The sequence below is a fragment of the Remersonia thermophila genome, chromosome 1 (genome assembly GCF_042764415.1).
Source record: "Remersonia thermophila strain ATCC 22073 chromosome 1, whole genome shotgun sequence".
Lineage (NCBI taxonomy): Eukaryota > Fungi > Ascomycota > Sordariomycetes > Sordariales > Chaetomiaceae > Remersonia > Remersonia thermophila.
In genome coordinates, this window is record NC_092217.1 from 353,056 (window position 1) to 379,445 (window position 26,390).

The following is a 26,390-nucleotide window of genomic DNA, read 5'->3' on the forward strand; positions in this document are numbered from 1 at the left end:
GATGTTTTGTGCGTCTGCCCAAAGCGAGGCGACCCTCGACGTCATGGAGGCAATTGTTTCCGTGCCGAGATCGACGATGGCTGATGTATAGTACAGGATCGATGACAAATCTCGGACGCATCGAACCAACATCGAATGTGCTCCATGGAATCCAGAAAGGATGAAGAATCGCATTGAAAGCGCGCAATCGGGTATCCAGAGCTAAACAGTGAGAAAATGAAAATAGTACAGCCCATAAAAATACACAACTCCTTTTCCCTGCCGCCCCCGCCGCCGTCGCCGCCGCCGCCAATGGTCCAAATACATCCCAAGCTCAGAACCCCTTTGTTTTCTTGGTTCCCCTCCTCGCCGCCGCCAAATCGTCCGACCTCTTCCGGATCAAAAACGCCAGCCCGAGCAGGTAATCCGTAAACTTCTTGGTCGCCGCCTCCTGCATCAGGGACCGTATCACCCGGCCGGCCAGCCTCTCGGCCGTCATTTCGTTCAGGTGCGCGCGCGACGTGATGTCGCCCCACAGGTTCAGCAGCAGCTTGAACAAGGCGCGGCCCGGCCCGCGCATACCCGCGAGCGCCTCCTCCCAAAAGTCGAGGCCGCGGTCGAGGAGGCCGCCGCTCGCCATGGTGGCCTGGCGGCTCAGCACGACCCAGCGCTTGCCGACCGACTCGGGGACCAGGGGCTTGGGAAGCTCGGCGAGGAACAGGAGCACCAGCTCGGCGGCATCGTGAACCGTGAACCCGTGGGAGCTGCCGGCCAGGTCCACGTTGCGGCCGTAGCCGTGGATCGGGGAGCTGAAGAGCTCCCGCAGACGCACCACGCGCATGGCATCGCCGTCCTCGCCAAAGATGTGGGGCACCTCGATGCCGTGGTCCTGGATGTAGCCCACGCACTTGAGCACGCACAGCGGATACTCGCGCGCCGAGGAGGACCCTGAGCCGTCGTGCTGGGCGCTCGCGACGCCCCGAGCCAGCTGGATGCTCTCGACCAGCGGCACGCCAAAGACGCCGTTGGAGCCCCCGGGCTTGGGGCTCGCGGGCGGCGTCTTTCCGGTGGCGCTGGCAGCGGCGGCGGGGGTGGCGCTCGGGCGGCGCCGGAGGGCAAGGTTCCGGAATGCGTCCGACAGCTTGTTGCTGCTGCGCCGGCGCCCGCTGGGCGGACGGTCCGGCATCGGCCGCGCGTCGGGGCCGGAGCTCGGCACCGGCGTGGGAGGTACCGGCGTGGGAGGCACCGGGGTCGGGGCGGTGGGCGTCGGCATGTTGCTTCGCGAAGGGGGAAGGATCGTCCGGGGGTTCTCAAAGATGGAGTAGGTCGGATCGCTGTCGAAGCTGCCGCGCTGGCTGCGTCTCCTGCTGAGCGGGTACAGCGGAATGTTTCGCGGCGTGGGATCCGTCGTCGGGGAGACGGGCGACCAGCAACCGTGTTCGGGGATGTTTTGCGGGGGCACAAAGGACGAGGACGAGGCCGAGGAGAAGTCCGAGGTCCGGGGGCTGCTGAAGGTGGCGGCAGGGCTGGGGCTCCAGTACGGGTCCGGGGAGCTCATTCCGCGCACCGACGACGTGTGGCTCCCGGCGGCCGAGCTCAGCCTGGACCCGGACCGGCGGGAGACGGGAGGCGGCGGGGACTGGTGCTGGTGGGGCATCTCGTTGAGCTCTCCGATGAAGTCTTCCGTCTCGTCCAGCCCTTCCAGCCACGACTCTTCCACCTTGCTGCGGGGCTGGCTCGACGCGGCCGACTTGGCCACCGAGGGTCTCCGATCGCCGTCGTAGACGACCATGTCGACGGCGCCGTCCTGCCAGACGGGCGAGACGTAGCCGCCGCGGCGCTGGCGTTCCACCTGGGGCGGAGCGTCGCGCATCTTGGACGAAACCGCCGCCACCTGCAAGACGTTGAGGTACTGGCCGAGCTTGGCGAGGGCGACGCTCTGCTGCCAGTCCTTGTCCGAGTCGCTCGCCACCTTGATGATGCGGGCCGTCACGGCCACCAGCTCGTCGGCGTTGTCATCCTGAGGACCGGGGCGTCCTTCCAACGGGCCGCGGTCCTGCTTTTCGGTCGTCTGCGGCTTGATGCTGAAGGGAAACAAGGGCACGTTAAGTCAGCATGCGGCGGGCCATGTCTGCGAGCGAACCGGAAGGACGCGCTTACACCCCCACGAGGTCGGCGGCCAGGCCGAGCACCACCTTGTACTCGCTCAGGGTCCAGCGAAGGACGTCGATGTGGCCGCGGTTGGCGAGCCACCGGGATTTCTTTTCGGCCCTGGACGCGGAGGGCGAGCCGAGAAGCGTCACCCATCCCTCGAGCTCGTTGAGCAGGGTGAGGCACGTGTCGAGAACGGCGGGGGTATGCTCGGCGAGGGTGGGCGGAAAGAAGGGGGCGTCGTAGCCGAGGAGGCTGAGAACGCTGTCGAGGGAGTGCAGCTCGGCCGAGATGGCGTCGAACTCGGCCCGGCATTCGCGCACGTCGCGGACGAACTTGTTGATGGCCAGCGAGGCGCGGGTGATGGCCTCGCTGGCGGCGGAGCAGGCCGAGTTCACGGAGACTCTGCCGGGAGTCAGCGGCGGTTCGGTTTGTTTACCAACATGGTGTTTTGGAAGGGGGGTCAACTTGCATCCAATCCATCGCGAAAGAGCGATTGTCGTGTCAAGCCTTGGTGGCCGGGAGCATAGACGGGAGACGGGGGAGGGGGGATGGTGTCGGCGGTGCTCAGCTCAAAGAGCACGAGAGGAAGATGAGGTTGCCATGCCAGCGCAAGCTTGAAGGAAGAGAAGAGAGGAGCGTCATGACAGCTTTGATCAGCAACAAAAGCTCATCCGCCCCGTCCCCGTCCCCATCCCCGTCCCATGCACCATGCACCATGCACCGTTGGGGTTCCTTTCTCTCCGAAGAAGCGCACACCCCTCCCCCCCCCCCACCGCCCTTGGCTAGGGATGGCACCCCAGCACCAACGGTGCCGGGGGCCCAGGCGACATGGCGAGTTGCATCCGAGCCCTGTCGCGTCCTACCGTTTCGCTCAGGGCCGGCCGTGCGTTCTCGGCTTGACAGCGGGTGTGGGCAGCGGGCTAGCCCGTTCACAAGAGGGCGAACGGGCCCTTGACCGAATCCGCAGTAGGAAGCTAACGTTAACACAACGTTCATTTGTTTCGTTTCACCTCGGGGGTTGCAGCTGGGGTGGAGGAGAGAGGTCGGTCCGGGCGGATTCGAGCAGTCGGGTCCAATGAATGAATGCCTGGGCAATCAAGTCCAGCCAACCAAGCCCAACGAATGCCACGCGCGAAAGAGCACCTTTTTTCTTTTCCCGAGACGACGGTTAGGTCGCCGTGGCCGTCGCATGGGACGCATGGATGGACCCGGTGCCGGCGGCCGACCGACGCCCGACCGACGACGTGGGGCCTTTGTTGACCTGCTAGGTTTGTCCTGGACCGTGCTGCAACCCGCGGACAAGAGATTTAGTGACATCTGAAACGGGGAGTCCACGGGGAGACCAAGACGGAGAACATGTCGCAACAAGGTAGTTAACTAGCTTGGTTCCAGCTTGGTGTTTTGTGTTGACAGCGGAAAATCGGCTTCCAGCTTCCAGGTTCGTTCCAGGTTCCCAGGCGGCCGACGACGCGAAGGGGAAAGCACGACACCGCATCGGCATTTTTTTTTGTTTCTTTTTTTCGCACGTGGTGGTTCCTGCAGCTTCTTCAGTAGGTCGTTCCGTTCCGGGCAGGAAAAGGGCGGGCTTCCAGTGTGCTGGCCTCCCCCTTCCCGCTTCCCCCTTCCCGCCTTCCCCCCCTCCTCCCCCTGCCTGCACGTGAGGTGGGTTCCACCTGGGAGGTCTCGTCGGTCCAGGTCTCAGGCCCACGGGTTCCTTCACTTCTTCTTGTTCTGTGCTGTGCGGGGAAGCTGGTCCCTGTTTTGGCTGTTTTGCAAAGGCTCTGGCCCGGAAGCGAGAGAGCGCCATTTTCGCCCATTGCGCCAATCGCACCAATGGCGCCCCCAAGACGGACCTCTCCGCCTGCCATTGGCTGCCGCTGGCCAGCCAATCGCCGGCGCCAAGCGACAACCTTGGACTCGCAATGTCACGTTGCCGGGCCAGAGCCAATGTTGCAATCACAAACCACCAAAGGTACGTCAGGTAACGGAGGTGCTACCGTGAAGGAACAGCACGTAGCTAGCAGTGCCACGCAGCGGCTTGCCCATCTCGCTCGCCGTCGCGCGCCGTCGGGGTCCTCGAGGCTGATTGCCCGGCGTGGCTGCGACTGCACGGACTCGACGATGCCATGTTTCGCAGCATCGCATGCTACGTCCCGTGTTGGGACCATGTTCCATCGGGGCCAGAAATCGGCACCGCGGTCGGCAGATATGCCACAATCCCACAGCTGGGACGAGCGCCGTGGCGGCTGCTGAGCTGCAACCCGCATTGCCGATATGCAAGCCACAAGGCTCAGTTTCGTCACGCGCAGCCAATATCCAACTTGCGTAGAGTACACAGTACACAGTATAGCACAAAGAGGGCGTTGTTGACTTTGAGCACAGCTGGGACAAGACCGGCGGCCCTCTCCTTCTATATCCAATTCTCGTGGATTGGATGTGGATAACCTAGCATGAGTAGTCATGAGTAATGAATACCTACTGAGGTGTCTGCATTCATTTCCCATGACCATCCATCGACTCTCAGGAGCCAACCAACGTCATCGTCGTGTATGTAGTTAGTTATTGCGTAGGATAGTTAGTTCGTTAGTTGACCGTTAAAATTGATCTTGCAAGAAAAAGCAATCGGGCTTCTTTTCCAAGGCCGGCGCCCCCCCCCCCCCGGCTCCGGCACTTGCGGATGCCCCTCTCAGGATACAACATGCATCATCAACTCCAAACATCTCGCTTCTAGCTCCCCTCATTCCCCTCATCGCCCCGCCCTCGCCCGCCAGCTCGCTTCGGCCGCAGCAGATAGCCATAATAAAATATGTCCGGGTCCGTCGGCTTGGCCTTGGCCGTGGGGATCTTGCGAACCACTTGCACCTCAAAGAGGTCCCGGACGTCATCGAACCGAGTCGCCGAGTAGCTCAGCGAGATCCAGAACCCGCCGCGGCCTTCGGCGGAGAGACATCTCCAGACGTTCTCGGCCAGAACCCGCAAAGCGCCATCCCCACCGCAGGCGATCGCGTCAGCCGTGCTCTTGTCCAACGCCGCATCGTACCTCCCCGCCATCTTCCACCCGTCACCGCCACCGGCACCACCCCCACCCGCCGCCGCCGCCTCCTCCTCCGCGTCGGCCGCCGCCAGGTCCTCCTCCAGCGATCTCGACGACCTCGTCAGATCCGCGACGGCGTACTTCGTCCTGACGTCCCCGAACCTCGCCCGCTCGAGGTCGCGCCCCCGCACCAACGCCTGCGGCGCGTAGTCGACGTTGGTGACGCGCTCGAAGCCGCGCGCCCGCAGGTGGCTGTGCAGGTCGCTGGTGCCGGAGCCCAGGTGGAGGATGCGCAGCGGCGGCGGCGGCGGCGACGACGACGACGATGACGACGACGACGGCGCGGGGCCCGAGGCGGGGGCCGCGTCTCCCAGCAGGTACGGCGCCGCTATCTCGAGGATGGTGGCCGACGGGGCCAGCCACTCGAAGGAGGTTTCCGTGGCGAACCGCTCGCCCCAGTAGTCCTTGCTGTCGAAGCCAGGGGGGGCCATGGCGCGTCGTGGGGGTTCGCGGTGATGAGCCAGGATAGGTAAGCTATGTAGTTACGCAGTAGCCAAAAAAGAGAAAAGCCGCCGTCCCAAAGAGGTAAGTGTTGAAAGATTGAGATGCAATCCTGGTTGACGTTAGGCGTAAGGCCCCCCTGTGGCTGCCGTTGAATGTTCGTTAGGGGGGGGGGATTGCTGAGTCTGTGGCGGACGCTAAGACAGTTCCCAGTCTGTCATTAAAAATAAAGAATTAGCACAACCTCACGGAGCGAGCAAAGTTCCATATTTGCAAGTTTTAGGAGGGGGGAAAAAAAAAGAAAAAAAAAAAGTCTTGGAAACTACGTAAAATGCGGGATTGGCTGGCCCGGAAAAGTCTTGGCTTTTCTTGGGGAGCAGAACGGGTCCACCGTCCGCTGCACAAACGGACACCGGGCCGCCGTTGTTGTTGATGTTGTTGTTGTTATTGCCAGCGATCTCTTTGTAACTGGTTAGCTCGATCATCATGTCTTTCCCCAAGATGCAAGAAGATGGCACCGTCGGATCGTCGGCTCGTCATGGGCAAGATCTTACCCTTGCAGCTATGACGCTCGGTGGGTGGGGGACTAGGTCCCTCATGACATACACAGTATTCGGAGAGTTAGTTAGCCGTGTCATGGTCAAACTAAGACTGAACCATCTCCGTCTCACTCCACTCGCTAAGGCGCCTTAGCTTGCTTGTAAGTAGCTACGGCAGTACATAGTGGGAAAGAAAGGAGGGTCCTGGTGGGTGAGAGGACATGTCACCATCATCCCTCTCATAGAACTACACAGTACTCTGTTGTTCTTTTTTTGGGGTATGGACGTGTGCCGGTTGTCTCATTGAACCAATCAAGAGACTTCGGTATAATAACTCCTTCTTCTCCTCCTCCTCCTCCTCCTCTTTCTCCTGCTGCTGCTGCTACTGCTATTGCTGCTTCTTCTTCAACACGGCCCGGAGCGCCAGGTTCTCCACGCTCACGACGCGCCCCTCGGGATCCAGCTCAAACACAAACTGGTCCAGCGGCCGCGTGCCGTACGTGACGGCCGTGAACGACACCCACGTGCCGCAGTCGGTCGAGAACATGGAGTCGGGCCGCGCCGGCAGGTTGAGGTCCTCAAACACGGCCTTGAACGCGACCCGCCGGCTCCCGTCGGGCCGCACCGTCTCCAGCCCGGCCGGGTACAGCCGCACGCTGGGGTCCACGGGCGAGTACCCGGACTGCAGCACGACGGCGACGGTGCGCATGTCGGTGCCGTTGCTGATCCACGCCTCGATCCCGAGCCCGGGCCGGTCCTCGTGCGCCGCGATGCGCAGCGACGCGTTGCGCGCCTTGTCGGCGTACTCGCCGCCGTAGCGCGCCGCGGCCTGCTCGCGCCCCGCCGCCTCGAGCGCCGGCACCAGGAACCCGCCCAGGATGTCGGCCAGGTTGAAGTTGGTGTTGCCGGGGATCTCGTCGCCCGCGATCATGACGGAGAAGCCAACGTCGTAGTCGGGCAGCAGCACCAGCAGCGCCGAGTAGTACCCGATGCGCCCGGCCTTGTTGAAGGCGTCGACCACCCGCTTGCCGTTGGCGTAGGGGACCACGATCCGCCGCACGCCCCACGGGCTGCCGACGCCCGCGATGAGCTCCGACGACATGGCCGCCGGCTTGAGCCAGCGGCGGGTCACGGCCGGCGGCAGGAGCGTCGACCGCAGGATGGACCGGCCGAGGGCCGAGAGGTCCGAGACGGACGAGTACATGTTGCCGGCGCTGGCGCGGTGTTAGTTACGAGCCTCGACCCGTCGGAAGGGGGGGGATGCTCGACGCACGGATTCTCATCTCCCAGCTGGTAGTCCCAGCCCGACTCGGCCCGCTCGCCGGGGATGATGCCCTCGGACGCCGGCGCGTTGCGGTAGTAGGTGTGCTTGAGGCCCAGCGGGCGGAAGATGCTCTCGTGCATCATCTCCTCGAAGCTCTTGCCCTTGATGGCCTCGAGCGCGTACGCCAGGATCTGGTAGCCCGTGTTGGTGTACGCGGGCGTCGCCGAGGCGGCGAACGACGGCGGTGCGCGGAGGAGGCCCTCAAAGAACTCTGCGAAACCATGCCAAACATGCGTCAGCCAGCGGTTGATATCCATGCGCACACGCAACGCCCTACCCGGGGGAAGATCCCCCCCCCCTGGGCGGCCGAGCGCAAGCTTGCAGCACGTACGGGTCCGGTTGCACTGCGGCCATAACCCGCACGGCGGCAGCGTCGGGTCCGAGTCGTTCAGCGGCGGGAACCCAAGGTCGACGGCCAGGTCGCGGCCCAGCTCCTGCGTGATCTCTCCCATCAAGCCATCTAGCACCGACAGCGGTCAGCCCACGCGGCATCCCCTCCTTGGCGGCCCGGCGATGCGGGGTGGATGCGAGGTGCGGAACCAACGACGACTTACAATCCCGAATCGCCCCCGAGGTCTGGCCCGCCAGCGCGCCCACCGTCACCTCCTCCCAGTTCACATGCCCGACCGGATCCTGCCGGGCCTTCCCCTCGGCCACCGCCCTCGCCAGCTCCGGCACGTACTTGGTGATGGGGTCGTTCCACTTGGCGTCCCCGTCCTGCGCCAGCCACGTGTACACGGTAAACACCTTGGTCAGGCTCCCCAGCCGGTAAACCGCGTCCGGCCCGGCCGCGAACACGCCCTCGACCACGTCGGACGCGTTCCTGCGCCGCCGCTCCTCCGCCGCCTCCCCGGCCTCGGCGAGCGACTTGGCCGTGTGGTGCCAGCTGAAGAGCAGCGGCTCCTCGGCGCTGGCGCTGAACACCTCGATCGAGTAGCTGGTCGTGTTGGCGCGGACGGCGGGCGAGTCGTTGGCGTCCCACCAGGTGAGCGTGGCGGCGAGGTTGTCGAGGGCCGTCTGCATCGTCGGCGAGTCGCGCCAGCGGGCGGGCTTGGGGTAGACGGGGCCGAGCGGAGGGCAGTTGGGGCCCGCAACCGCGAGCGGAGGGAGCAGGAGGGCCACGAGGGCCTTCTTGGGGCAGAACATGGCTGCTGTTGGATGATCAGGACCGGGCTGGGCTTGATGACGCTGGAACCGCCAGTAGTTAAGGGTTGGCTCCTGACTAGGTCCGGCGGGAGGGAAGCTGCTGGTCGTCGGCCAAGGTCCAGCCGGATATTACTCCAGAGGCGCTCACGTCGGGGAGGATGCGACAGCTACATCAATGCTCGCGGACGTGGTGGTTTTATCGCTTCTCCCAAGGAACGAGACGCTCCGGCATCGCGCCTCTTGCCCGGTCCGTGGAGGGGCCCTGGCATCGAGCGGTCGTCGTACACGCGTACGGTTGCAGCTCCCACCTTGCATAGCACGTACGGACGTCCACATGGGCGCATGGGTTCCTGCACTGCACCTGAAGGACCTGTTGGTAGATCCGAGAGTGCTACCTCGGGAAATACTTCGGCTTACGTCACCGGGGGATCGGCTCCAAGACCGGCTCCGGGGGGGGGGGGGGGGGGGTAATTAAATGTTGTTGGTGAGCAACCGTTCCCCCCGACCCAACGCCCCGGAGATCCCGTATGCGGACTCGGAACGTTCCGAGATTTGCGGAGCGCATTCGAATACCACCAATCGATGTTAATATGCGTCCAGCTCTCTTGGTCGTTGACGTTGCACATTCGCGTTGCGGCTTAATAAACGTTACGGTGCTTGGTGGAGAGACCCGGCGCGAGGCGTCTGCGATGCCTCTTGTTCTGCGGAAGGTTGATATCATATTAGAAGCGGCTAAATGGGGTAGCATTGAGTGGCCCGAAAATCCCATGATAGATTGCGAGGTAACGGCGGCTGTCAGGCCGGCAAGGCTTGATCTGCCGGGCCAGGCCCCGGCCGGTCCTGGCAGGGAAAGTTGACATCTAGATGAATGTCAAACGTGCGCTGAAAACCAATGCGATGTCTTGTTTGCGCATCAGCAGTAATACTGGATAGGGATCCAGTGGTTGTTGAACAACCCTTGTGTCTTCTCTTGAACAAAGGGAGCAGAATGAGTCGGTTTGACGAGCGACGAGACAGGACAAGCGATGATACACAAGAGAGGCCGCATGTCAGTGATTTCCTGGATACCGGGGCTCTTGCTAGAGAAACGGAAGGAAAAAAAGTAACGAAATGGCAAAAGGTCAACGAAAGACCATGGACGAAATACTTGGTGACATTAGAGTGTAACGAGGTTGTACAAGGGGAAGAAAAGGGGTGCGTAGGTACGTACAATCAACAACGTTCTTGCTGGAGACTCCGAACGAACAAATAGCACAGGGGTTCCGAGAGTATTATACATACTGCGTACTAATTAGTACGTCACGCCATATTAGTTATATCGATAATGAATGATCTCAAGATGGTACGTCGAAGCTGTACAATTGAATATTACCAGCATAGCTTATAGTATCACTTACCAGTTTGACCGGATGAGTAAACAGTTTGTTTCATGGAAATCATCGTTCTTGTTAGGATGGTATGTACCTTCTATTCTATCGTTTTTTTTTTTTTCAATACTTTCTGCACAGGGTTAGGAAAACGACCAGGAAGGGAGTCCGGTCGGCTCTTTGGTTTCGTAGACAAAAGAAAACATCCTCAAAGGAGCGTGTACTCACCGGTGAGCTCGCACTCTCCAGGGGAGCCCCGAGCTCTCCATCAGTGCCAGGGCCCCTCCATCTTCTCGATGGTCTGCTTGAGCTCCTCCATTGTCTGCTGCACCGACGACTCGGCCGCCGGCTGGCCGCCGTCCGTCGTCATGAGCGCGCTCACCTCGGCGGCCAGGTCGACCACCTCCTGCAGCGCGGCGCGCACCTGCGCGTCGTTCTGGCGCACGTTGTCGTGCTCCTGGCGCAGCGCCTCGAGGGCCTCGCGCAGCTGCGGCAGCTCGGCCCGCAGCTCCTTCTGGTACCCGGCGGCGTGCGCGGCCTGCCTCTGGCGCAGCTGCTCGACGCGCTTGCGCATGGCGCGGACGGCGGCGATGTGCGGGTGCCGGGCCGAGAGGTGGGCGGCGGCGGCGGGGCTGATCGGGGACGCGGCGTCGCCCCAGGCGTCCTCGGGCTCGCCGCCGCCGCCGACGTTGAGCTTGTCGAGCTGGCGGCCGCCCCAGGCGGTGCGGTAAAAGGTGAAGAGGGCGTACAGCTTGATGAGGCTGTGGAAGTAGGCGAAGAGGACGTAGACGGGGAAGAGGGGAATGTCGCGCGGGTTGCGGCGGAAGTAGTCAAAGACCTTGACCGTCTTGGTCAGGAGGATCCAAAGGGCCAGGGCGTAGAGCTGCGTCGGCGAGGTGCACCACGACGAGCGGCGAAAGAGCCACAGCAGGCCGCCATCGGTGAAGAGCGCAAAGTTGGTCAGGGAGGTCAGGTAGACGGCGTAGACGCAGTACGGCTGGCGGCGCCAGACGGTGCGGTCCGTGACGAGGCTGCAGGGGTTGCTGCGCCAGGTGGTGCGGACCCAGCGAAGGCACTGGCCGAGAAACTTCTTCTCGAGAGGCTCCTCGACGCCAACGTCCGTCTCCATGACGGTGTCTTCGGTGTACTGGATCTTGATGTTCCAGCCGTGGCGGACGACAAAACGCGTGACGTAGTTGTCGTCGTCGGCGTTGAGCGGGCCGAACAGGCCAAAGAAGAAGCGCTCGTTGGTGTAGCCCGGCAGAAACTCCTCGTGCTTGAGGATCTCGGTGCGGATGCCGCAGGTTCGGCCCGAGATGACAAACACGCCGCCGTCCACCACGTTGGTGGCGCGGATCTCAAAGTTGTGCCGGTACAGGTAGGTGGCGCCCAGCATGTTCCAGATGCTCCCGCGCAGGCCGAGGCCAGGGCGGCGGCGGACGCGCTTGTTGGTGCCCACAAGGCCGACGCGGGGGTCCTGGAAGGGGTACAGCATGGTCTCGAGGAACCGAGGGCCCCAGTAGACGTGGTCGTCGAGCAAGACGGTGATGTCGGTGTCGATGTGCGGCACGGCGTGGGCCACCTGGGTCCGCTTGTTAGCAACCTGCGTGCGCTCCACGATGTACTGGATGTCAGGGTTCGTCCTGACAAACTCGTCAACGATGGACAGGGTCTTACCGAGGAGCTCGTCGCCCACCGTCACGATGATGATCTTGGCGGGCCGGTTGGCCGAGCACGACGTCAGAGTCTCGCGAAACCCGGCGCCCTCGGGGTCGACGGTCGGGATAATGCAGGTGACGTCGCGGGAAGGGATGTAGAGAGGCTTGGTGGGCTTGGGGGCAGGGGTGTAGCACCAGAACGCGACCAGGTTGACGAAGAACCGGATGTACCGCCACGCAAACAAGACCAGGAACCAGTAGAGATCAGAGTCCCAACCAGCCACGGTCGAGATTTTGGAGTGGAGGGCCACCACGATGGCGGCCATCAAGGCCACGTTCAGGAGTACCTGAAGCATTGCGTTTCTGTGTTTTGTCGTATCTGTGTTGGTTGTTGTGTTTGATGCCTCCAAGTGCCTCCAAAGACCCGACCTGCCTGCCGTATAAGAAGCCTCGTGAGAGTTCAGCAGCGCTGGAGTCTGTTCTCAAAATGCCCCCTATGTTCTGGGATCGTATGTATTGTCTGATGAACAAACCGTATGCTCAAGCTGACCCTTGGGTCCGGGGCCGAGGGCATTGTTCGACGAAAGACAATGTTGTTGCAGCGGGCCTCGACATGCTGTTGGGCCCTGGGCCGACAACAAAGGCGCTGAGAGCAGAACGGGGGGAATGCTGAACCCGTCAGCGTGCAAGATTCCGAGGTGAGAGTTGAAGGACCCTCGTCGAGGAGACGTATCCATGAACGAGGGGACTGTTACTATAGAAAGCGGATATGGACGTGAATATCGCAGCCGGTTCTGGAGGACGACTGGACTGTAGCGACAGATGTCTGACATCGTAAAGCAAGAATTGGTAAAGGTGAATATGAAGAGCTGTCCGCCTGAAGCATGCATGTGTATGAATGGTTCGCGAAGCTTGGACTCGAGAGCTTGTGAAGAAACCCGGGGCAAGATTGGGCAAGGATGAGCCAACCACAAGCATAAAGAAAGCATGAGGCGCCGAGGGAGCCACAAGATGAAGGAGAGGATGCTGAACAGACACAAAGAAGACTCCAAGGGCGTTGTTTGGAATGCGTCAAAGGGGGAAGAGGGTCAGAGAGCACGTGGATACTCGAACCTATTGACCTTTGAAAATGCAACGGCTTTCGAGAACGAAGCAACGGATTCCTTGCGTTGCTTTCCTACCCATTGGAGAAGAACTCTTGGAATTACGCGTTTGAGATTTGAAAGTTGGACAACGTGGGTTGCATTCCAACCTGCCAATCCTTGATATAATCAGACGGATATGCAGTTGATAGTAGGCCATTGAATCGACGAGAGCAAGATGGATGGAAGAAAAGCGATTGACAACCTACGATGGACGTTCATTCATAGAGATGCCTTCCATCCATTACTAGTGAGGTTATATTCTATGACCGTTTGTTACAAAAAGAGTTCCAAAGTTGACACAAAGGGTAGACGTAAGACGCTCGCTGCATATCCCCCGAAGGTCCGCGGTCCATCTGATTACGGTAATACCTATCCTAACCTGGACCCTCCACGTAGCGTAACGAACCGTGAGCTACGGCTTCCAATGCCGCGAGCGCCCAGGGAAGCAGAGATCGCATGGCGGCGCGTTGGGATCGTAGGGAAGCGTTGATAGGTACGCTCCCGTCCTCGGGGACTTGGAGTAAACAACCGTCTCTCGAGATCACCGCCCCGATCAACTCCAGTTACATATTCGTTATGATGCACCTTGCTTCGCTCTGTCCATCACCCTAACTCGAGAAGCCAGCTCAAAGACACATTCTGAACACGCTACCGGCCCAAGACTTCTATGGTATCTTCTGCTCTGAACCCAGGACCTCCGCCCCTTTGCCCCATAACGCCGTGACAATGCCTGAAAAAAAAAGGGAGAGCGAAAAAGAAACAAACTTTGCTCTAGCCTTCACCTGACCGGGCTTTGAACCTTGAACTTCTTCCCCTTGAGGGACATGCGGGTCGACTCGGGGACGAGGGATCTTGTCTTGGGGTCGTACCACGTCATGGCCTCGACGACGAGGTAGGCCCGCGACGTTTCGAGCTCGACGAGGCCTTGGACGGCCACGCTGCCTCGGGGCGGGTTCAGCAGCTTGGCGCGGCGGCTCTGGGCAAAGGTCTCCCGGAAGCGGCGCCAGGCCTGCGAGTTGGCGACCGAGAGGCCGACGGACTCGATCCACGGCTTGTCGTCCTGCTGCTTCTTGCGGTTGGGGTCGGCGATGGACCCGCCGGCGTCCCGCGGGGTGGAAGGCTCCGAAGACGCGGTTCGGGTGGACGACGAAGAGGCCATGGACCGCGGGTCGTTGACCTGCTCGGGGCGGCGGGTGGCCTGCTGGCGGAGGCGCTCGAGGGCCTTTTGGACCTCGGGCGAAGATCTCGCGCCGAAGAGCTCGGGTGTTGAGCCGGGGCGGGCGGGAGGGTTGTTCATGTCGTCGGAGGCGAAGCTAAAGTACTTGGCGACGTGGCGGCTGGCCTCTTTGAAGGCCTCGGCTCCCATGGCCCAAACGCCCATGGCGAGGGGCTGGGGCCACAGGACACGCTCGAGGCGCAGGACGAGGGAGTGATCAATGGGCATGGTGGTCCACTCGAGAGAGTCCGCCTTGATGAGGAGGCTGGCAGATAGATGCGTCAGCGGGGTGGCGCGGCCCAGGTAGAAAGAGATGGAGGACGCAAGACATACCCGGAACGTTCGAACTCGGGGGGCGCCATGTAGGGGTAGTAGATGTCCAACCAGTATCGCCGTATCTTGAAGTCGGAGCCCACGTTTTGACCCTTGAGGTTCTGCGAGGTGGTTGCCGTCTTGAGCACGTAGTCGGCCGCAAGCTCTGCCAAGAGGTCAGCGCAGCGCCGCGGGTTTGCGGGGAGGGGGCCGAGGAACGCTTACGGAGGATGTCATGCTGGATCTTGGGGTCCTTGGATATCCTGACGAATTCCTGCCACTCGGGGCTGCTGCCGCTGTAGTATTCTGGCGGGCGGGCCTTTGTGGTGAAGGGAAACGGGATGAAGCGCGGCTCGGTGAGAGGATCGTGTTTGGACTCGTCGTCGGACTCGGGGAGGGGCAACAGCGTCCACAGGAGCAGCTGGAACACAAGGGCGCCCTTGATGGCGTTGCCGCTACGGAGAGAGAGAGACAAGGTCAGCGGCGAGCGTTCCTTTGGGAGGGCAGGGGTGGGGACGGGAGCCAGGGAGTCTGTTGGTCGTACAAGAGGCGGGAGACGGGCTTCGCCTTTTTGATCTTCACCCTCTCGATGCGGACCGTCTGGCCGTTCTTCCATCGCGCCGACAGCCTGGCCGACCCCAACAGAGACCGAAACGGCCGGTAGGCTCGAAGCATTGCGGTGGGGTGGTAAGAGACGAGAAGCGCGGGGCAAGTCGGAAGACGTCCGGGAGGAAGAGGAGGGCGGGGGGTTGGAGGGGGAGGGGGGTCTTCTCCGACGATCGGGACGAGTTGGTCGACGTTGAGCAAGCTGGCAGCGGGAGGGGCAATGATGGAGGGCTGCTATGGATACGGCGTCATTTCTACCGGTGGATGGTGTCGCTGGGAATAATACCAGAAGGACAGGGTGCTTCACAGCACGTCAGGGAAGGGTACGTGTAGCAGTCGTGCGTGATAGGTAGGCGACGGCGAGGTATGTGCCCAGTGTTGAGGCTGTTCTTGGATCGAAGGTTGCGATTTGGCAGCCTTTCGGCTGACGGGGATGGGGCACCCGGCACGGGTACGTACCTCGGGCAGGGGGGTCCACTGCAGATACGCAGTACGCAGTACGCAGTACGCAGTAGTTACTGTACAAGTGAGGGACGGGAGCCCCACTGTTGCGCACAGCGCCAGCGGGCAATGTGATTGGACAGAGAGGGAGACAAGGCCCCACTGCGGCTTTGTCGGCTGCCAAGACCTCGATCGGGATGGATGTTGCAGCTGGAGCCATGGAGCCAACAACAACGTGAAGCACTGACCGGCCCCGGTCCAGCGTCGATTCGATCCATCCATCCATCCATTCCATCGAGCCCCAAGCTTTGGATGCTCCGCCCTCCCTCCGACGACCTACATCCACCGCCTCGACCCCTTCGGCCATCGCCGCCCCGTCCGCCATCCCCGTCGTGTCGCTATCCCGGTGACAGCCTCCATCCTCTCTCCATTTCACCATGAGGCTACTCTCCAGCCTGGCGGCCGCCGTGCTGCCCGTGCTGGTGGCTGGCGCGAACCCCAGCGCCGACGTCTACCTCTTCCCTCAACCCTCCGCCGACGCTGCCCGCGACGTGCCCAGCCTCCCGAAAGAAGTTGCGCGACACATCCTCCTGCAGAGGGTCAGCATCTGAGAATCCAGCGAATCCTGTCCAATGCTGACTTGGGCTCTCCCCGTCTTCCCAGACATCGAGGCAACGGTATGGTAGCGACCTGCGCGACTTGCCCAGCTCCATCGACACCGAGACGGCCATCACGCACATTGCGAGGTTCGGCAGGAGCCCGACCGCGCTGTTCGCCAGCTCCCAGCAAGAGCACGCCTCTCAGCTCGTCGTCCTTCTCGAGGGCGCCACGCCAGAGCAGTCCCGCCGGCTGCAGGGAGAGATCGGAGCCAACGCCGCTTTCACCATCTCGGACCCGCCATCGGCCGCCGCCAACAAGAACCTGCTCTCGCTGTTCCAGACCATGGGCATCGCCTCGTCCCGTCAGTGCGATCTCGAATCCGCGATCAACCCGCTTAACTCGGACTGCTGGTCCGGCTCGTCCTCCGTCGTCAAGTATGACCTGCAAAAGGTTGGTGTTTTTTTGTTGCTTTCGTCTTTGCTCTCCCCACGTCCGTCCACCTCGCTCACTCGGATCCACCCAAACGCATCCACAGTCGGCCGAGACGCTCGACGCCTTGCTCGGCAACGTCAAACGCCTGAACAACGTCGTCAGCGACGGCCTGCTCGAGGTCCTCGTCGTCGTTCTCCCCGAGTCGAGCCGCCACGCCAAGGCCAACCACTGGAGCGCCACGGCCGCCGCCGAGCTCCGCCGCCGCCAGGACGCCGAGACGGTGCTCTCCGACGCCGGACTCTTCAAGGCCGACGTCCCCAAGGCCCCCGCCGGCACGCCCGCCCCGACCGCGCCCAAGAAGCGCATCCCCAAGTGCTTCACCTCGCTCAACAGCTGCGTCAACCAGACCAACTCGTGCTCCGGCCACGGCGAGTGCGTCGACAGGTACGCCGTCGGTGGGAGCGGCCGCAACGACTCGGCCTCCGCCGCCGATGCGGGCTCCGCGGCCCGCTGTTTCGTCTGCCAGTGCCGCGCCACCCGGGTCGAGCTCGGCGACGACGCCCCGACCAAGGGCCGCCGCACCGTCCGCTGGGGCGGCGCCATGTGCCAGAAGGAGGACGTTAGCGTCGAGTTTTGGCTGCTGGCGGGCTTCACCGTGGTCATGATCGGCGTCGTCTCGGGCGCCATCAGCCTGCTGTACAGCGTCGGCGAGGAGAAGCTGCCGGGTGTGATTGGCGCCGGCGTGAGCCGGTCCAAGTAATGGATGAACGCAATACGTGGGGAATTGGATAGGATGGGTGGTATGGGGAGCTAGGTCTGTGTGGGCAAGAGAGTGGGAGAAAGAGAGAGGGTGTAAGTCGCCGTCAATGGCACTGTTGGGCGAGGGGCCGAGGTTACGTGTATCATATATATTTTTTGGCGTTGTCGGCATGGGCAGCAGGGATAGGGATTCATCTCCTAGGCAGTCAAGGCACGTTCCATTTGCGCTTTGGGTCAACCGACGGAGGGTCTTGTTTTCATGACCAACCGTCATAATCGCAGTCTTATTATCGTCCTTCATTTCGCTCTCAAAACCATGCCGGCGGCTGTGATATCACCCCCCTCACATCATCTCATCGCCATCGTCCCGCCGCGTCGGCGTCGCGCCAAAGCTTTCCAGCCCCCTCTCCAAGGGGACCTCGCCTGCCGCGATCCCCGGCGGCAGCGGCCTCATGGGCGATTGCCCGACGCTGCTCACCATGCGCTTCACGTCCACCGCCGGCCCGCCGACGCTGGCGACGGCGGCCTGGTACTTTTGCGCCGCCTGGTCCAGGATCTCCTGCACCTCCTTCTCGCGGGCCAGGATCTCGTCGCGCTCGCGCTCCAGGTCGCCGATGCGCGCCCGCTTGAGCGCCACCTGGTCCTCGATCCCGCGGACCAGGTCGCGCATCCGCTGCAGCACCTCGTGGAGCTTGGGCAGCGGCTTCATCCGCGGCACCGCGTCCGGGTCGTCCAGGTCCGGCGGCAGCCGGCCGTCGTCGCCGCCGGTGCGCCGGAGCCCCTCGAGCCCGGCGCGCCGCTGGGCGGCCTCGTACGCGGCGAGCCGCTCGGCCTCGCTGTCCGACTCGTCCTGGCCGCCGCCGCCGCCGTCGTCGTCGGAGCCGCCCTCCGCGGCGCGGATCAGGTCGGCCATCTCCTGCCTCTGGCGCCGCTTGGCCTCGCGCTCCGCCTTGCGGCCGAGGGCCAGCCCGCCGTCCGAGACGAACTCGTCGTAGCCCTCACCGAGGTCTTCGTCCTCGGCCATGAGGCGGGACTCGGGCTTTTTTTTGCGGGACGGGAAGGACGCGACGCGTGCGCCACCGCCGCCGCCAGAGTCCGAGTCGTGGTTCGGATCGTCGTCTTCGAGGGAGAGAAAGTCGGTTTCGCGGGCCAGGCGGGCCCTTCGCTCCTTGCGCTCGCGGATCTCGGCTTCGGTGAGGATGTGGGCGGCGGGTTGGCGGGCGGAGCGCGGGATGATGTCGCCGGCGCTGGAGGAGGGCACGATCACGGCGCCCTCGAGCTCGGACGCGTCCAGCATCTGCAAATCCTCATCGGCGGCGGCGGCGGCGGCGTCCTGTTGCTGTTCGGGCGTGCCGGCGCCCCAGTCGCCGTCGTGGTCATCGTGGATCTCGATCGACCCGAGGTTCTGCGGTGTGCTCGGGGTGGAGGTCTGCAGCTCCTCGAGATGCTCCTTGCTGTATTTGGGCGCGTCGTCGTCGCCGCCGGCAAATCGCAAGGGGAGCCGGCCGCCTGCGGCCCCGGGGCCTTCCAATGAGGCCGACTTGCGGAGGGCATTGGTCTCGAGGAGGCGTTGGCTCAGCGACTTTTTGGCGGGATTCGCCGGCCTGACGACGGAGGCACCGCCGGCCGTGCTGGAGGACTCGCTTTCGTCGTCATCGTCGGCCGACGCCCCAGGGCCGAACGACAGGCGCGATGCGCCAGGGCGCTTCTTGACCTTCTTGACGGCGCCCGGGCGGCTCAGGGAAGGGCGGATGACGACAGGACCTGACGCGTCGTCTTCGCCGTCGCTCCCGGTATCTCCGCGACCCGCGGATGAGGTTGCCGGCGTGGCTTCGGATGCCTCGTCGCCGTGGTCCGGCCGGATGCTGCGTCGCAGGTTCGAGGCTCTCGGCTTGCTTCGGCCGAACTTGATGCGCTCGGGGGGCGCTGGTTCTGCCGGCAGCGCATCAGCTTGGTCGCTCTTTGTTTTGTGGATTTGAGAATCAGCAAGGGAGGGCTTTTTGTGCGAGCTGGGCGTGGCTGGTTCCCGGGTTTGCGACTTACGGTGGCTATCCTGCTGCTGGCCCTGCTCCCCGCCCCCTAAGACCATGCTGTCGTCCTCATCGTCGTCCAATGTCTGAATGATGCGAGGCTGCTTTTTTTTCGCGAACGAACTCATGGTGAAACAACAAGGCCAAGGGGGGTTTGGCTCAAGGGACTTTGTTCTGGGAGGTTGAACTACACACTAAGAAAGTCAAAGACGGCGGCGAGCGAGCTCTCGCGCTTTTGGCGTTCCCTGACGGTTCGCCTTATCTTATCGCGGACCCACGTGACATCACCAGTGACCGCGACGCGAATCTCCAACCCAAGCAACGCTTTGGCCGACGGTCTTCCCTTGGCAGCATCTGGAGCTCTCTCATCCACTGTCCATCCGGGCCCGCGACGCATATTTCCATCAACATGGCGCCCGCGCAACCCGAGCTCAAGAAGGTTTGTCTTTTTGTTAGCTCCGTCGTCTCCTCTGTCCTCCCGGCTAACTCGCATCTAGTATCTCGACAAGCGGCTGTTTGTCCAGCTCAACGGCAGCCGCAAGGTCATCGGCGTCCTCCGCGGATATGACGTACGGGGCTCCTCTCGAACGCTTTGTGGGGGGAAATGCCGGAAGCTCACATGGAACTTTTCTCTAGGTCTTCCTCAACATTGTGCTTGACGACGCCGTCGAAGAGAAGGATAACGGCGAGAAGGCCAAGCTCGGCATGGTCGTCATTCGCGGCAACTCGGTCGTCATGATGGAGGCGCTGGAGAGGATCGGCGACGACCGGCCGCAGCGCTAACGAGAAGCCACCAGAGGGTCACGCTGGGATGGAACATGGTGTGGATTGGAATGCAGGGCGCGAGACAGCGGGACCTCGCGGGGTCTGTCTATTTACTGGGAAGCAAGCTACCTTGGGCAAATCAATCACGGACGGACGGCATGGAAAGCACGGCGTTCTCCTCGGCGCAGCAACACGGTTTCGGTCGGGAAGGAAAAGAGAGAAAAACAAACAAGCAACCTCGTCAAGACAAGAGATACCCAGCGCGCGCGTTTTTCACCCGCCCCGTTTCACGTATACTTGGATTCCCACTCCTTCTCATCAAACCCGTCCATCAGATCACCCCCGTACGCCTGCACCCACCCTCGAACCCCACCGCTCATCACGCGACACTGCAGATCCCCGCCGACTTCCTTGACGTAGTCCTGCAGCCACGCCGCGCAGCGAGGACCTCGGCCGAGAGAGGAGGCTTCAAGGCAAGGCGATGCCAACCAGCCCGTTGTCAGCTTCCCGACTCCTCGTATGTACGGTATGATCATGATGACGGCCGGGAACAAGAGAGAGAGAGGTCGGCAAAAGGGAAATGAAAAGGGGTCCAAAGCTCAGTCTCAGCCAGCCAAGGCGTTCCTTTGCACGCACTCACCGCAATAGAAAATCACCGTCCTCACCCCCGCCCTCACGCACAGGTCGTACAGCACCCCGCGCGTCGGATAAAAGCTGTGCGCCGGCAGGTTGATGGCCCCGCGGATCGTGCCGCCGGTGCAGTCGGAGCGCCGCGCGTCCACGAGGAGCACCTCGCCCTGCACCCCGCCGCCGACGACGCCCGCCTCCGGACCGCCACCCCGGCCGGCCACGGACAGGCCCGAGTCTGTGTCCGTGTCCGAGTCCGAGCCCGGCTCGGATTCCGACCCTGACGGCGTGGCTTCCCACGCCGGCCCCTGCTGCTGCTGCTGCAGTTGCAGCAGCAGCAGGCGATACACGTCCTCCGGGTCCACTCGCGGCGCGACGGAGCGCGGCTCGGGGAACGCCGTGTACCACGGCGTGCCATCCTCGCGGAGGGTCATGCGGCCGCAGCGCTCATGGGGCCCACGGGTGTGGTTGTGATCCTCATGAGGTCGAGCGTCAGAGTGATTGTGCCCGTGCTTGCGTTCTAGGTGAGCGTCGGGGCTGCGATGAACGTGTTGCACCGCCATGTTGTCTCGTGGGTTTGTTGTTGGTTGTCGTTGTTTTTTATGTCTACGAGTATGATCCGGTTCCGGTTGGTTACCGTGGAGCAACATTCACGACCTCGGCCCTCCACGACATGTGAGCCTCTGTGTCTGTTTCTTTGGTGAATCCCCCCCCTGGCCACCAGCGTTGAGAGGGGGTGGCCCAGGTCCCTTGCTGCGAGTGCCCCGCTCATTGGGTGATATCTGTCCAACTCTGTCCGGCCCTGCCAAAGGGCTCGGTGCTATTACTATCAGCTCGTTGCGCGATCCGGCACATGAATTGAGCCGCGTGCGCCTAGATTGCCGCGTCGGTGAGCCAGCCTCATCCACTAGCAGATCGGCTCGGCAGGAGTGGTGCCGTCCGTTTTACCCGCCGGAGGTTTATCCGGTCTTGATGGGAAACGCTGTTGTCACGAGCCAGGCCATCGCCACCCTGTCTATTTCTTCCACTACGAGGTCGATCGCGGCAGACATGGTGCCCACCGAAAACAAGATCTAACAACAAAATCATGCTACGACGCCGTTCGCCCGCTCTTTTCGTCAATATCGTCGTCTTCGTCATGCATCACCATCATCACGGCCATGGGCGATGTCCACGAGGGCGCATCGCAACCCGTTTCGGCAACCAACTCATCGCCCTTCACCATCAGCCAGGCACCCATTGGCACAGATGCCCCCGCAACCCTGCTTCTCCCATCCCTGATCGTACTACTTCCCACAGAGAGAGGCTTTCTTGTAGAGCTCCTGGTTCTTCTACTCCTAATCCTCCCCATACTCCTCCTGGTACTCCTCGTACTCCTCTTGGTACTCTTCCCTTGCCTCCGCCAGCTCCTCGAGATCGCTGCTGCTGGCCGAGGAGCTAGCGGCCTTCTCCAGAGCCTCCTCGTACTCCCGGCGGGCTTCGTCCAGGGACTCGCGGGCGCTCTCCCTGTCGCTGTCGGACGACTCGTCCGCGGGAGGGGGCGGCGGCGGCGGCGGCTCGCTGTAGTAGTAGTTGTTGGTTTCGTACGTGACGGGCGCGGGAGCATGGTGATGGCCTTCTTCGTCCGAGGAGGAGCCCTCGTCTAAAACGGGGATGGTTAGCGAGCCATGTCAGGTACCAGGGGAGCTCCTGGGTTGGCGGGGTCGCTTACGGATCTCGTGAGCGATGGCGGCACCGGCCACGGCGCCCACGGCCAAGCCGGCCGCGGCGCCGAGCGCAAGCTTGCCCTTGCTGCTCTTCTTCTTCTTTTTCTCCTCGTCGTGGCCACCGTAGCCACCGTGGCCGCCGTGGCCGCCGTAGGGGTCGTAGTGTCCGCCGCCGTAGCCAGCATAGCCGGCCGAAGGCCCGCCGTACGGCGCGTAACCGCTGGGAGCTGCGCCGGGAACCGCGCCGTGGCCGCGGTTGGCCGAGTGGTCATACCCCGGGGCCTCCCACTGCGAACGGCCCGTGGCCTCCTCTACGTCTGGCCGACAGGTTAGTTTCGTTTCCTAGCGACACGGGGCCCCCTCGGCGAGGACAAGACTCACAAAACCAGCGCTGGTACTCGTCGTCCCAAACCGGCGTCCAGCCGGCAGGGATGGGCGGCTTGTCAGCGGGCGGGTTGTAAGGCGGGGAAGGACGCGGCCCGCTGGGAGGAGGAGCGCCGTAGGGGGCGGCATAGCCCTGGGGCGGCGGCGGCGAGTAATAGCCCTGCTGAGGCGGAGGGTAGTGGCCCTGGTCGGGCGGAGGGTAGTGGCCTTGCTGGGGCGGGGGGTAGTGTCCCTGCGTAGGCGGCGGGTAGTAGGCACTGTGGCCCTGCGGAGGCGCCGGAGAATGCTGCTGGGGCGGATAGTAGGAGCCCGGTTGCGAAGGCGGCGGCGGCGGCGGTTGGTACTGGCCGCCCGGGTAAGGCTGAGGGCTGTACTGGCCGTACCCCTGGCCCTGGGGTGGCGGATACTGCCCGTGCTGATCACGAGTGGCCGGCTTCTTGTCGCCGATGCCGAGCTTGCTGAGATCCTCGGTGAGGCCGTCGGCGAACTTCTCGAGCTTCTTAAAGAAGGACATGATGGTACAGGGTGCCAATAGGATCGGGAAGCTTGAATCGGGAGGGTCAAACGAAAACAGAGGCTGGCGACCAACGCAAGGGGGGCTGCGATGTCGATGGGAGGATGATTTCCACCAACTGGCTGTTATCGTTGCTCTTGTTGTTGTTGTTGTTGTTGTTGCGGTCAAAGGGAATAAAGGGAAGCTACCTAACCAGGCATGGAACCCTGGAGACGGTTGGAGATGGGACCTGGGAAACCCCTCACTGGACTGAGGGTCGCGGGAGGCCTCCTGTGCAACAGAACAGCTACAGCTTTACCACCCCGCCATGGTCCGAAACAGGCAGGGTGTGGGCCTGCGGACCAGGCTGTGGAGCAACAGGACATGATGATTGTGTCTGGCTCCGTGTTGGCCTCATGCAGCCAAGGCACCGAAGCGGCATCGTGGTTGTCGGGGTTTGCCTGACGTGGGATGGAAAAGCAACACAAGCAAAACACCTCGATGGGTTCGCGTGGGTGTGCACATGTATGTATACGTAGTACGAACTATACACACCTATGGTATGGCGTCGGTTGCATGGAAGCGTGGAACATGACGAAGAGCCTCCCGGGAAGGGTCTTGGTTTCCGGGCTGTGGAGCACCTACTGTGTATGTCCCTGAGACCTACCATGGATGGTTCCGGTAATGTTAACCCCGCCGACCCCGCAGCCGCGCGGCATGGCGTCTTGCAGGTGGTCTGTCCAAAGATTGAAGCGCGGTAACCCACCTAACTGTAGCAAGAGGTAGCCTGCCGTGACGGGGCGGCGAGCCGGCGTCAGGCGTCTTGGCGCCGTATTGGGCAACTGAAACCATCACGGCCGGCCCCTACCCAGGGTACCTACTGAGTAGGTGCCTGAGGGCGCCGGCGGTGTCTGGCTACCTACAAGGAAGGTACTTGCCCGGTACCTACTGTAGGTAACTACCTGGTCCGGTACGGTACGGTGTATGGAAGGAACCTGAAGGTCGGGTGCGTCCATATGTAATGTACCTACACGAACAAGCTGATATGGCCTGGTGGGCTTCGTTCGGTAGCACCCGGGTACCTAGCACCTAGCAACCCCCTTCCAGGTGAGGTGCCGTGATGGAGATGCTTACCTGCCTCAGGTACCTACCTATTGTACCTACTTATCTTGGTGATGGTGTAAGGACGGTAAGAACCCTCGGTAGGTGGCGCAGTACCTGCTACCTGTACCTTGAGTTACCCAAGGTAAGGTAGGTACGTAGTACCTGCAGGGTACCAGCCCCTGTCCTACCTACGGTACTAGGTACCTAAGGTCGGGTGCCTGAGGTAGGTGGTACATTCACGAAATGCAGACAACCTGGAAGGACCCCACTGAGGTGATCCAGGGCCGCCCTCCAGCTGCTCCATCCGAGCCGGGACGCCCGTGGAGTGGACCTGAGCATGCCCCTCAGTCGGTCAGTCCGCTGCTGAAGTCCAACCGGGCCCACCCCCGCCCTCAGTTCAAGTCAGGTCGCCGCATGTTGCCCCGCCATTGCATCTCGGACCATCTCAACAAAGCCCCTCGAGGTTCCCGATCCGAACCAGCTCGAGCCCGACGTGGAACCTACATCCCCGGCCGACCTGCATTGAGGGAGCCAGACGTGGGCTTTTTTTTGTTTCTTCTTGCCAGACACCTCGTCATTTCACCTGCTACCGTCAGGGTTCCCACGCTTGTCGTCGTCTGCAAAGGGACTCGACTTGCTTAGGTCCTCAGCATCCATTCTTCCCCCCTCCCCTCCTCTGCACACCCTTCAGCCATGTCGTACGGTTATCCCGGCCAGGGCTACGGACCCGGTTCCGACCAGGGCTACCACGCTCCCGGCTACGGCCAGCAGCAGCCTCCGGCCCCTCCTCAACAGCCTGGCCGTCACCATCAGCGCCCCCCTCACCCTCCGCCCCAGGGCCTCGACGCCTACGGCTACCCGATCGCCTCGGGCCACGGCCCCAGCTCCGGCACCCGCGCAGGCCCGGCCCCGCCCCGCCGCCGCCGCCGTCGGGAACGCAAGAGTTCGGCCACGGCGCCCCTGAGGGCTACACATTCCAGTACTCCAAGTGCACCGGCCGCCGCCGCGCCCTGCTCATCGGCATCAACTACTTTGGCCAGAAGGGCGAGCTGCGGGGCTGCCTCAACGACGTCAAGAACGTCTCGCAGTTCCTCATCGACTACCGCGGCTACAAGCGCGAGGACATGGTGATCCTGACGGATGACCAGGACGGCGCCGGCCGCCCAACCCGCGCCAACATCCTCCGCGCCATGCAGTGGCTCGTCGACGGCGCCCAGCCCAACGACGCCCTGTTCCTGCACTTCTCGGGCCACGGCGGCCGCGCCGAGGACGAGGACGGCGACGAGGACGACGGCTACGACGAGGTCATCTACCCCGTCGACTTCGAGACGGCCGGCCACATCGTCGACGACGAGATCCACCACTACGTCGTCCGGCCCCTGCAGCCCGGCGTGCGCCTGACGGCGCTGTTCGACTCGTGCCACTCGGGCTCCGTCCTCGACCTGCCCTACATTTACAACACCAAGGGCGTCATCAAGGAGCCCAACCTGGCCAAGGAAGCCGGCCAGGGCCTGCTCGAGGCCGTCGGCCACTACGCCCGCGGCGACATCGGCGCCGTCGCCTCCACCGTCTTCGGCTTTGCCAAGACGGCCCTCCGCGGCAACGAGGCCTACGAGAAGACCAAGCGCACAAAGACGTCGCCCGCCGACGTGATCATGTGGAGCGGCAGCAAGGACGACCAGACATCGTACGTGCCGCGCCTCGCCCGTCAGACTCTCGCGTGTTCCGCTAACCAAGCCCCGCCCCGCACAGCGCCGACGCCACCATCGCCTCCGAGGCCACCGGCGCCATGTCGTGGGCCTTCATCTCCTCCCTCAAGAAGAAGCCCGAGCAGAGCTACATCGAGCTGCTCAACAACGTCCGCGACCTGCTCGAGGAAAAGTACACGCAAAAGCCCCAGCTGTCGTCCAGCCACCCGATCGGTATGCCCTATATCCCTTCCTTCCCCCCGGAGCGTGTCCTTGGCAAAAAAACAACAAAATGCTGACCATCTCAGATGTCAACCTGCTCTTCATTATGTAAAGGCGTCGGATAGGATGGTAACAACGGGCCGGGGGAATCGGGGTTG

The 26,390-nt window shown here is 62.6% G+C and overlaps 11 protein-coding genes across 11 annotated transcripts; 3 read left to right on the plus strand and 8 right to left on the minus strand.

Moving 5' to 3' along the window:
* Window positions 1–313: 313 nt before the first annotated feature.
* VTJ83DRAFT_99 (uncharacterized protein) lies at window positions 314–2,613 on the minus strand (the record flags this gene model as incomplete). Its single annotated transcript, XM_071014693.1, has 3 exons — window positions 314–2,063; window positions 2,140–2,535; window positions 2,603–2,613. 3 exons carry the CDS (start codon window positions 2,611–2,613, stop codon window positions 314–316), a joined length of 2,157 nt encoding a protein of 718 aa, XP_070869452.1.
* A 2,247-nt stretch (window positions 2,614–4,860) lies between these two features.
* On the minus strand, window positions 4,861–5,658 carry VTJ83DRAFT_100 (uncharacterized protein; the record flags this gene model as incomplete). Its single annotated transcript, XM_071007111.1, has 1 exon — window positions 4,861–5,658. One exon carries the CDS (start codon window positions 5,656–5,658, stop codon window positions 4,861–4,863), a length of 798 nt encoding a protein of 265 aa, XP_070869453.1.
* A 937-nt stretch (window positions 5,659–6,595) lies between these two features.
* Window positions 6,596–8,677, minus strand: VTJ83DRAFT_101 (uncharacterized protein; the record flags this gene model as incomplete). Its single annotated transcript, XM_071007122.1, has 4 exons — window positions 6,596–7,421; window positions 7,481–7,742; window positions 7,863–7,991; window positions 8,086–8,677. 4 exons carry the CDS (start codon window positions 8,675–8,677, stop codon window positions 6,596–6,598), a joined length of 1,809 nt encoding a protein of 602 aa, XP_070869454.1.
* Window positions 8,678–10,312: 1,635 nt separating this feature from the next.
* Window positions 10,313–12,058, minus strand: VTJ83DRAFT_102 (uncharacterized protein; the record flags this gene model as incomplete). Its single annotated transcript, XM_071007133.1, has 1 exon — window positions 10,313–12,058. One exon carries the CDS (start codon window positions 12,056–12,058, stop codon window positions 10,313–10,315), a length of 1,746 nt encoding a protein of 581 aa, XP_070869455.1.
* Window positions 12,059–13,625: 1,567 nt separating this feature from the next.
* VTJ83DRAFT_103 (uncharacterized protein) lies at window positions 13,626–15,050 on the minus strand (the record flags this gene model as incomplete). The annotated part of the gene is made up of 4 exons (XM_071007144.1): window positions 13,626–14,328; window positions 14,397–14,541; window positions 14,601–14,830; window positions 14,920–15,050. The coding sequence occupies 4 exons, from the start codon at window positions 15,048–15,050 to the stop codon at window positions 13,626–13,628; spliced, it is 1,209 nt and encodes a 402-aa protein (XP_070869456.1).
* Window positions 15,051–15,859: 809 nt separating this feature from the next.
* VTJ83DRAFT_104 (uncharacterized protein) lies at window positions 15,860–17,214 on the plus strand (the record flags this gene model as incomplete). Its single annotated transcript, XM_071007155.1, has 3 exons — window positions 15,860–16,021; window positions 16,086–16,472; window positions 16,558–17,214. 3 exons carry the CDS (start codon window positions 15,860–15,862, stop codon window positions 17,212–17,214), a joined length of 1,206 nt encoding a protein of 401 aa, XP_070869457.1.
* Window positions 17,215–17,556: 342 nt separating this feature from the next.
* VTJ83DRAFT_105 (uncharacterized protein) lies at window positions 17,557–19,371 on the minus strand (the record flags this gene model as incomplete). Its single annotated transcript, XM_071007166.1, has 2 exons — window positions 17,557–19,145; window positions 19,257–19,371. The coding sequence occupies 2 exons, from the start codon at window positions 19,369–19,371 to the stop codon at window positions 17,557–17,559; spliced, it is 1,704 nt and encodes a 567-aa protein (XP_070869458.1).
* A 281-nt stretch (window positions 19,372–19,652) lies between these two features.
* On the plus strand, window positions 19,653–20,026 carry VTJ83DRAFT_106 (uncharacterized protein; the record flags this gene model as incomplete). The annotated part of the gene is made up of 3 exons (XM_071007177.1): window positions 19,653–19,682; window positions 19,741–19,812; window positions 19,880–20,026. 3 exons carry the CDS (start codon window positions 19,653–19,655, stop codon window positions 20,024–20,026), a joined length of 249 nt encoding a protein of 82 aa, XP_070869459.1.
* Window positions 20,027–20,295: 269 nt separating this feature from the next.
* On the minus strand, window positions 20,296–21,198 carry VTJ83DRAFT_107 (uncharacterized protein; the record flags this gene model as incomplete). Its single annotated transcript, XM_071007188.1, has 2 exons — window positions 20,296–20,474; window positions 20,649–21,198. The coding sequence occupies 2 exons, from the start codon at window positions 21,196–21,198 to the stop codon at window positions 20,296–20,298; spliced, it is 729 nt and encodes a 242-aa protein (XP_070869460.1).
* A 774-nt stretch (window positions 21,199–21,972) lies between these two features.
* VTJ83DRAFT_108 (uncharacterized protein) lies at window positions 21,973–23,239 on the minus strand (the record flags this gene model as incomplete). The annotated part of the gene is made up of 3 exons (XM_071007199.1): window positions 21,973–22,277; window positions 22,347–22,658; window positions 22,723–23,239. The coding sequence occupies 3 exons, from the start codon at window positions 23,237–23,239 to the stop codon at window positions 21,973–21,975; spliced, it is 1,134 nt and encodes a 377-aa protein (XP_070869461.1).
* A 1,776-nt stretch (window positions 23,240–25,015) lies between these two features.
* Window positions 25,016–26,344, plus strand: VTJ83DRAFT_109 (uncharacterized protein; the record flags this gene model as incomplete). The annotated part of the gene is made up of 4 exons (XM_071007210.1): window positions 25,016–25,124; window positions 25,265–26,009; window positions 26,075–26,244; window positions 26,319–26,344. The coding sequence occupies 4 exons, from the start codon at window positions 25,016–25,018 to the stop codon at window positions 26,342–26,344; spliced, it is 1,050 nt and encodes a 349-aa protein (XP_070869462.1).
* Between the last annotated feature and the right edge of the window lie 46 nt (window positions 26,345–26,390).